Raw genomic sequence first — 10,640 nt, 5'->3', positions numbered from 1 at the left:
GATGTTTATATGTGATGGGTTTTGATTTAGTCGGTGTTCATAATATGTTCAAAAATAATATTAGATCTTCTAGATTTAAAGTGTGTTCACAATCGTGGAATTTGAAGAAATTTGATGGAATTGGAATGACAATTTTTTTTGATCAAATTCAAATTCTTTTGTTTGGTTTAATTTTATGAAATAGATGAACTTCTTTAAATCCCTTTGAATCACATATATTAATGAATTCATCATTACTTGACATAAGTGAAAGAATTGAATTCCATCTTTTGCATTCAATTTAATCAACAACACATAACTTTGCCCCCACCACGACCATTCTACTATTATTGTAATCACATCTGCCACCCCCACCCCCACCCCACCTCTGACCATCAATGTCATCATGCCACCAATGGAGATTCCAATTATTTTAAGAAATTTCATTCCAATTTGTATTGGTCAAACGCGTGATCAAATTCCATTAACAGATTTTAATTCTACTAAATTTCATTATGCAAATAAAATGTTTTTTAATAATATTTTAAAAAAGTAAATTTTATTTTTTGAACAAATCTTTTAGAACTTTTAAAGTGAACGTAAATTAAAAACGTAAGGGAAAAGTACAATAAAAACCAATGAACTTTCTTGTTTGGAATGATTAAGTCCTTGAACTTTTTTTTGGAACAAATAAGTCCTTGAACTTTCCAAAACATGTTAAATAAGTCATTGGACAATTTTTTGGCACAAATAAGTCCTTGGACATTCCAAAATATGTTAAATAAGTCCTTARACATTCCAAAAWATGTTAAATAAGTCMTTGGACAATTTTTGGAACAAATAAGTCCTTGAACAATCCAAAACATGTTAAATAACTTCTTGAACTTTTATAAAACATGTTGGATACATTCTAATGACTTGTACAACTAGTTAAAATGGTAATTATTTTTTTGTAAATGTAAGTACTTTTTTGTTATATTTGTTTAATTTTATAGATCTAAATACTTTTTGGTTCAAAAAATATTTAGGGGCTTAATCGTTCAAAATATGAATGTTCATTGGGTTTTTTTCGGGATTTTTTTCACTATTTTACCACTTTATTTTTTTCAAAAAGTTATTTAACATGTTTTGAATTGTTCAAGGACTTATTTGTTCCAAAAATTGTCCAAGGACTTATTTAACATATTTTGGAATGTTCAAGGACTTATTTAACATGTTTTGGAAAGTTCAAGGACTTATTTGTTCAAAAAAAATTCAAAGACTTAATCATTCCAAATAATAAAGTTCATTGGTTTTTATTGTACTTTTCCCAAGACGTAAATAAAAAAATTCGAGATTTTTAGTTTTTAATTTTTACTTTTAGGAAAATTATGGAAAAACAAGCGCGTGAGACACCAAATGGTTAATTGTGATCAGATCTACCGAGTCACCATCTCACCCACCCCCTCAACGCTTGTATAAATAAGCCCACCTCCCTCCTCTCCAATTCGTGTCCACCATTCTTCTCTCCTTCTCTACCTCCGGAAGAACGAACCAATCCGTCTCTCCTTTGAGACCCCCTTTGATTCGGAACTTCCGTTTTTCTCTCCTTCTTACAGGTACGTCACTCATGTTGACTTCAATTCCATTTCAACAATGTTCTCTTGCCCTGCTGATTCCTTTCCAGATTTTCTGCTTATCATGATACCTAGATCTCTAGTAATTACTCTAGTTTTGCTGTTAATCAAATGCACTTTTACAATATTGGAATTAGATCTGGAGGTAAACGTCCGTGATCTGCACCAATTCTTCTTTTTCCGTGTAGAGTTATGTTTTGTCTGTGCCTAGTGATGTAGCTCACTCAACTTGGATATTGAAATGTGCACGTTCAGCCATTTTTGCGATAATTTAGCACTCAGTGGGGACACCATTGTATTTTTGGTGATTGTGGACTTTGGTGGTAGTAAAAGTGTAAAACGGTAATTAAGGTCGCAGGATCTAGTAACTGAATCGTTTATGTATGGTACCGGACTTGTTTGAATCGAATTATTTGAAGATAAGGATAAGATCTGGTGTTTCTAGGGTTAGGGAACCGCAGATCTGCTTTTTAGATATGAGTTTTTTCCGTCTAGATCTAATTTTTCATGAAAATCCGTGCTTGGTCGAATGATTTTGTTTGGTTCAGTAAGATTCTGCTTCACCGTAAATGAAAGAAATTCCAATCTGCTTCAGATTTCTATATGAATTTATCTATTATATGAATTCAAGCAATGCTTTAGATTTAGTATGGACGATTGTTGAGATTGATTTAGAGTCGAAGTTAGGTTTCCAAGAAGACAAAACCTACTCTTATCTTCTTAGTCAAAATGTCGGCTTATATTGGTGTATCTGACCAGCACAATTTTTTTCTACTGTAATACCTGTAAAGTTAGCAAACAACTAGCTTTTCGGGGTTGGTGAAGGGATCAAGCATCTTGATAATGAAAACCTCAAATCCTTTATTCAATAATTAGTTCTAATTTCTCTGCAACTGCTGTGAAATTCTGTACCATACCCGATTGAGTATAGTGACTTGATGATAACAAGATCATGGTGATGATGGCCTGTGTAAAAATTTGGCTGTAATACACTGCATGTCAACTTTCTTGTCAGATTCAAATCAATCTACTTTTGAGGTTTACAATTTAGGTGAAGTTTAGCAAAACATTCGTTTTTCAACTGTAATTTGGATTTGTTGTGGTGGATTTTAATCTGAGTTGCTGTTTATCCTTTCTATTAAATTGATTGAGTTGTGGTCGAACAGAACAATGGCATCTCACATCGTCGGTTATCCCCGTATGGGACCCAAGAGAGAGCTGAAATTCGCTCTTGAATCATTCTGGGATGGCAAGAGCAGTGCTGAGGATTTGCAGAATGTGTCTGCTGATCTCAGATCATCCATCTGGAAACAAATGTCTGATGTTGGCATCAAGTACATCCCCAGCAACACCTTCTCTTACTATGACCAAGTTCTTGACACCACTACCATGCTTGGTGCCGTCCCCCCAAGATACAACTGGAACGGTGGTGAAATTGGTTTCGACACTTACTTCTCGATGGCCAGAGGAAATGCCTCTGTCCCTGCTATGGAAATGACCAAGTGGTTCGACACCAACTAGTAAGTTGGATACTTCCCCCTCGGCTTGTGGATCTTATTCTTTTTTGCGTTGATAATGTTGCATATGATACAATGGATGATTGACTCCTGTGTTCTTGATGCACAGCCATTTCATTGTCCCCGAGTTGGGCCCTGATGTGAAATTCTCGTATGCTTCCCACAAGGCTGTGAACGAATACAAGGAGGCTAAGGCTGTATGTGTTCTTGATCTGCTATTAAGAATTTAGGTTTTTCTGCTAGAGATCATGGAATCTGCTTATTGGGGTGGTTAATAATAGTTTCTTTATGCAGCTTGGAGTTGATACCGTCCCGGTCTTTGTTGGCCCAGTCAGCTACCTATTGCTATCCAAGCCAGCAAAGGGTGTTGAAAAAACTTTTGATCTTCTATCCCTTCTTGACAAAATACTTCCAGTCTACAAGTATGTCTTATTTTCTTATCATTTTATATTTTTTAAAATGAACTATGCTCTTGTTCGTGTTATAACAAGAAGTAATCTTGCAGGGAAGTTATTGCCGAATTGAAGGAAGCTGGTGCAACCTGGATCCAGTTTGATGAAGCTACCCTTGTGAAGGATCTTGAGCCCCACCAATTGCAAGCTTTCACCAAGGCTTATTCTGAGCTAGAATCAACTTGCTCTGGTCTTAATGTTCTTGTTGCAACCTACTTTGCCGATATTCCTGCTGATGCATTCAAAACCCTCACTACCTTGCCCGGAGTTACAGGTTACACTTTCGATTTGGTTCGTGGTGAGAAGACTCTTGATTTGATCAAGACCAGCTTCCCTTCAGGCAAATACCTGTTTGCTGGAGTTGTTGATGGAAGGAACATCTGGGCTAATGATCTTGCTGGATCTCTCAGTGTCCTTGAGTCTCTTGAGGCCATTGTTGGCAAAGGTAGTTCTTTTCTTCCATATAAATACATAAGTATATTTTTATTGCTACATTGTTTTTATGCCAAATCCCAAATAGTTAATTATTCCTAATGTAAAATGTTGCTTTTGCAGACAAGCTTGTTGTCTCTACCTCTTCCTCACTCCTACACACCGCTGTGGACCTTGTAAACGAGACCAAGTTGGACGATGAAATCAAATCCTGGTTGGCATTTGCCGCTCAAAAGGTGGTTGAAGTTAATGCTTTGGCCAAGGCTCTGGCTGGTCACAAAGATGAGGTAAGTAATTGGATGTTTGTATTTGCTTGCTTATCAATCCTGTCTTCAAATAAGACACCTGGGTGACTGATTTGTTGTGCTCTTTTTTAGGCATTCTTTGCAGCTAATGCTGCTGCTCAGGCCTCAAGGAAGTGCTCCCCAAGAGTGAACAATGAAGCCGTCCAGAAGGCTGTAAGTGACATATATCTCGATTATTTTCGTTGGCATTGTTTTTAATCACCCAACTGCTGTAGCATTGCTGACATGTAGATCATATATGCCTATTTAGTTGTTTTTCTCCCACAACAGTACATCACGTACACAATCCATCCCATGTGTCTTGCACAATGGAAAATAGCCAACTGTTTGACATTTACTTATCGGAAGTCTGCTCCTTTCGCTTTCTCAGGCTGCTGCTTTGAGGGGTTCTGACCACCGACGTGCCACCAATGTCAGTGCCAGACTGGATGCCCAGCAGAAGAAACTCAACCTTCCGATCCTCCCCACCACCACCATTGGTTCTTTCCCTCAAACCATTGAGCTGAGGAGAGTTCGTCGTGAGTACAAGGCAAAGAAGTGAGTATAACTCCACGCTTTACTTAATTATTCATCAGGCAGATTTTATGATTATGACGTGTGTGGTTTGAGCTTCTGTTCTCACAAATCATGCCTGCGTAGGATCTCCGAGGAAGAGTATGTTAAAGCCATCAAGGAGGAGATCTTTAAAGTGGTCCAACTACAGGAAGAGCTTGACATTGATGTTCTCGTCCATGGAGAGCCAGAGGTATGCTTCCCCACCATAATTTAGCTTTCTTTTTTTTGAGTGAAGATAAGAGGCTAAAAGTAGTTTTTATATTGCACAGAGGAACGATATGGTTGAGTACTTTGGTGAGCAATTGTCCGGATTTGCCTTCACTGCTAACGGATGGGTACAATCTTATGGATCTCGATGTGTGAAGCCACCAATCATCTATGGTGATGTTAGCCGTCCCAAGGCCATGACCGTCTTCTGGTCCACCATGGCTCAAGAAATGACCAAGCGCCCAATGAAGGGTATGCTCACCGGACCAGTCACCATTCTCAACTGGTCCTTTGTTCGTAATGACCAGCCCAGATTCGAAACTTGCTACCAGATTGCCTTGGCCATCAAGGATGAAGTGGAGGATCTTGAGAAGGCTGGAATCACTGTCATCCAAATCGATGAGGCTGCTTTGAGAGAAGGATTGCCATTGAGGAAGGCTGAGCATGCTTTCTACTTGGACTGGGCTGTCCACTCTTTCCGAATCACCAACGTCGGAGTCCTCGACACCACCCAGATCCACACCCACATGTGCTACTCCAACTTCAATGACATCATCCACTCCATCATCAACATGGATGCCGATGTGATCACCATTGAGAATTCTCGATCCGATGAGAAGCTTCTGTCAGTTTTCCGTGAGGGAGTCAAGTACGGTGCTGGAATCGGACCCGGTGTGTATGACATCCATTCCCCTAGAATACCATCCATGGAGGAGATTGCTGACAGAATCAACAAAATGCTTGCAGTTTTGGAGACCAACATCTTGTGGGTGAACCCCGACTGTGGTCTCAAAACCCGTAAGTACGGTGAGGTCAAGCCTGCTCTTGAGAACATGGTTACTGCCGCCAAGAAGCTCCGCAGCGAGCTTGCGAGTGCCAAGTGAGGGAAAGAGGAGTTTGGGTTCAGCATCTGTAAACGAATAACTGTGGTTGTTGTTAGGTTTTGTGGTTGTTGAGGATTGGCATTTTGCTTGATCTTGTTTTAGGGGCTTTTGTATTTTTTGTTGTTGAAGATATTATGTACGTTGTTGAGGGGCTTTGCATACATGCCCCTATTGAATCAATGAATGAAAAACTAAAGAAGCTATTTTGTTCATCAAACTGGCCATCCTTTCAGACTTAATTATAGGATATGTTTAATCGCCAATGCTTTACTTCCACTTTTTCCTTTTTAATAATCAATTTAAACACAAAAGGGGTTCCAAATCTGTAAAAATATATCATTCTGAAGTCAACTATGGGTTGTTTGTTTACCTCTTAATAGTTTTATTAAGAGACAGTCTTTGAATTGTTAAGAGGTAAATTTTGTTTGGAAAAAAAAAATTTGTCTCTTAATGGTTCTAAAACCTATGAATGATTTTGTATCATGGTTTCTTTTAACCATTCAATGCCCTAGTTTCATCATAGATAATTATCAAACAATTATATTTCATTTACACTATATCATGAAAACCTCTTAATTATTTTACACTAAATCATTCAGCAACTGCCAAACAACATCTATGTTATGGCTTAGACTTGGATATACATGAGATAAAAACAAATATATTTATAGTTTAAAGAATTCAAAGGTTTTGGTTTCCGTTATGAATTGGTCTAAATCAAACCAATTACTAACATTGAGAAATATGTAGAATCTGAAAATCATTTTATAAAAAATGAGTAACAAATATAATTGATCCAACTATGTTTGGTATTTTGTTTTGTTCTGTCCTAAGAGCTTTATTTTAGTAGGTTTCATTGTGTGATCTGTTTTAATTCTTATATTGCTTCTAGGAATTTTTAGCTAAAAACAATGTTAAAAATGACTTGGGTTATACTTATTAAATGTCAAAATAGTAAGTTATAAACTATATTCAAAGTTTTTATGAGGTCATATCATTTCTCAATTTGCTTTATCACCAATTCATGCTTATAATCATTTTACAAAACAATGTTTATCCATTTCCTCCTCTTTTGACTTGTAATAGAATACAAAGATGAGGTCATAATTTGAAGAATTCTAAAAGGCTACATAGATAGATGTTGACGGTAAGGTGATTCAACATTTGGGGATTCTACCATCCTCACCAACCCTTTAAAGATGGGGGCATTTTTGTCATTTTTCTTCTTTTACCCAATCAAAATCGATTTTATGATTTGGGTCCTCATGATTTTTGATGGGTAAAAGAAAAAAAATGAAATAAAAACGAAAATACCCTTTATTTAACTGAACATTTTAGCGGTTGTTAAAACTAGTGACTAAGGGGCTGTTTACTTAATGCTTATCCGGTAAACGTTTACTGTTATAATTCAACAATATAATTTATTTTATGGATAAAATCGTAGTACATCAAAATGAAATGATATGCAACAATTTACTTGGTAAACACTTATCTGGGTAAGAGTCGTTACCCTCACTTACCGGGTAACTCTCTATCCTTATGATCAGTCTTACCAGGTAAGATTCTTGGGTCTTGCCGTGTTCATCCGATGAGAAAAATTACCCGATAAACACCTACCAGGTAAACATTTAATAAACTTCCCCTAAATTCAGATATTTTCTCAAGCCATGATAGCTATCTTGTAGTTTTAAAATTATTTTCAACAAACCACAAAAACCAAATTTATATAAGAATTCACATGCTGAAAATATCTGTTTTAATAAATACATTTAAAAAAAGTAAACATTTAAAAATACATGTTTAAGACTTTACACAAATCTTTTAAAATGATGATCCAAGGAAATTAAATTACATTTTTCGGAATATTTTTCTATTTTAAATGAACATAAAAAGTTCGGTGTATTTAAGTATTTAAAGTTAATCGTGTAAATTTACCATGTTACGATGCCTATTCAAATAGCAAGCTCAGCCGCTTATTGGAGCGCGTGTTAACACGTCTTCCTCTTTATATATATATATATATATATATATATATATATATATATATATTTTTTTTAAACTATAAAAAATATATAATTATACATTAAAACTACTAAGTAGCTTATAATTAATATCTATTAATAATTAACTATAAAAATTAACATTAATCATGATTGTAATTGAAAAAACAACGAAGTATACTATATTATAAAATATTTGATAAAAAATTTTAAAAGTCATTTTTTATGTATGAAATACTGTTTATTGAGGCATATTATTTAAAATTTAAGATTATAAGTAATTTTGCGTAAGTACAACTTATTAAAACTTTATTTTTAAATTCGTGTAACTAACTACAGAATTTTAAATATAGATTATCTAAAATATAATTAAGATAGTTATTGAGTTCTAACTTAATGTTTAATTATTATTTTTACAAAAAAATATATTGTTAAACCTAAAATAAATTATCATGTTATTAAATCTAAATTAAATTATAAAAAAACTGAAGTAAAGAAGTTACACAAAAAAAACGAGAACTACAAAATAGTTAATTTGATACTAATACCGATTTATTTTTTTAAATTTTTTATTCAAAAATAAAAACATTGTCGTTTTCTCAAACTCACATAAAATCGTATTATCTCGATAGAGACGATGAATAAAAACTAGACATTAAAATTGAGATTTATCTCGTTGCATTGCGCGAGTACCCTTCTAGTAAGCTCCTATAAGCTAACTTATGTTAGTACAAACATGTACTCAAAAAAATAAGATAGTTTATGTTTGCAAACAATGCCTAATTAAGCCTCATGGGTTGTAGTGGAAAATCTCGATAACATCTCGATTGATAACCCCAAAATTTTCAATTACAGTTCTCGACAAAATAAGCAAATCAATAACAAAAAATATATCGATACGAATTACAAGTTAAAAGTTATTAAATCACGATGATTGCACGATCATGAAGCCATAGTAAGAGTCGTCGCCCTCACTTACCAAGTATGACTCTTGGTTCTTGTCTTGCTTTTACCGAGTAAGATTCTTGGTCCTTATCATATATTCATCCATTAAGGTAATGTGACTTGGTAAGCGTTTAGTAAACGGCTCTTTAGAGATCCATATTCATAAATATGTTAAAGCTAAGGGGATGTTTGGTTTGGTTAGATGTATTAAACAATAATTAATAAGACTGAAAATAAAAGAATATGTTTAGTTTTATATAATATAATGAGTCAATTCTCTAATAAGCCCGAATTTTTATTCCAAATTAAACTGAAAGAATAAAAATTCATTGCCTGAAATAAACATCCCCTAAAGAAAATTATGAAAATTGCGAAGAATATTAAAATTGTTACTTTTTGAATTTGATTTTTCATACGATACTCCTTCATATATTCCATACTTTTTTTTATTAACCTGAATATTCGACCTCTCATAAGGCACCTGCTTTGCAAATAGCCTGAAGTCACCGCATTTGAACCTCCATGGCCACAAGGGAATTTTTTATTTTCCTTGGATTTGAATCTGAGACCTTCTGATACTTTTAACCTTTGGAGTCAAACTCAAACCAATTAGGCACCACCCTTGTGGTTCATATATTCCATATTTCCTTTTCATAATAAAAAACAAAATAAATAAATAACCACACAAGGGTACACGAATCTATCTTAGGGCCCTTTATTAAATATACTAGAAAGTTACTCGCATAATACATCGAGATATATATTGATCTTATTCGTTTATTCTTATCTCTATCGATGTCAGAATATGATTTTATGTGGTTTTAAGAAAACGATAATGTTTTTATTTTTGAATAAAATATAAAATTTGAATATATCATAAAATTTTGAAAAAAATAACATAATATAATTTTTGGTTTAATAATATAATTTTTTAAGTTTAATAATGAAAAAAATTATTTTTGGTATAATACTATAATTTTTTTATAAAGATAATAACTAAGTATATTGTTAGAACACAAATATTATCCTAATTATATTTTAGATTTTTTATAATTAAAATGATATGTTTATCATTTATTTAGTTATATTTATCTGCATTTAGCTACACGAATCAAATATACAGCTTTAATAAGTTGTAGTTACGGACAATCTACTTGCAATATTGAATTTTAAGTGATATGCATCAATAAACAATATTTTATGCATAAAAAATAATTTTTAAAAGTTTTTGTCAAATGCTTTATAATATAGTATAGATATATCGGATAAACATTTACCGGTAAGAGTGACTTTTCTCATTTACTTTGTCTGATAACATTTTCGGCCATCAAAATGAATTATTTGGTAGTGTCTTTTACCCGATAAGATTAACTGAGTAACAATTTTCTCCCTCGTGTACCGTGTAAAAGTCTTATCTCTCACTTACCGAGTAAAATTGTAAAAACCTTGATTGTTGCCGCATGCCTCTTTATTAGGTAATATTCTTGATCTTTGCAATACTCACATGATAAGGTTAGCGACATGTCATTTAGTAGACGACCTATTGGTTTGTGACATTCTTTTGGTTTAAAGACTATTTAGGGGCTGCGTGGTTGGTTTTCCATTAAGTCTTATATGAATAAAGATGTCTGCATAAATTAAATTATCAGTATAGATTGAGATTTTTTTTTTGTTTAAGGAAGTTTTTTCATAGATGCAATGATCTTGTTTTTTAATTAAGAGGGACAAAATTTAAAAAAAAAAAAAAA

At 33.7% G+C, this 10,640-nt stretch overlaps 1 protein-coding gene across 1 annotated transcript; it reads left to right on the top strand.

Annotated features, from left to right (window-relative positions):
* Positions 1-1,475: 1,475 nt before the first annotated feature.
* LOC112520848 (5-methyltetrahydropteroyltriglutamate--homocysteine methyltransferase) lies at positions 1,476-6,164 on the top strand. The gene is made up of 10 exons (XM_025129463.1): positions 1,476-1,577; positions 2,762-3,115; positions 3,222-3,309; positions 3,407-3,534; positions 3,618-4,009; positions 4,120-4,283; positions 4,374-4,454; positions 4,672-4,838; positions 4,941-5,046; positions 5,126-6,164. Exons 2-10 carry the CDS (start codon positions 2,766-2,768, stop codon positions 5,945-5,947), a joined length of 2,298 nt encoding a protein of 765 aa, XP_024985231.1. The 5' UTR covers positions 1,476-1,577; positions 2,762-2,765; the 3' UTR covers positions 5,948-6,164.
* Positions 6,165-10,640: the final 4,476 nt, after the last annotated feature.

This window comes from Cynara cardunculus (assembly GCF_001531365.2).
Source record: "Cynara cardunculus var. scolymus isolate 2C chromosome LG 11, CcrdV1, whole genome shotgun sequence".
Classification (NCBI taxonomy): domain Eukaryota; kingdom Viridiplantae; phylum Streptophyta; class Magnoliopsida; order Asterales; family Asteraceae; genus Cynara; species Cynara cardunculus.
The sequence above is the reverse complement of the archived record's forward strand: the minus strand, read 5'-3'. Positions and strand labels throughout refer to the sequence as shown.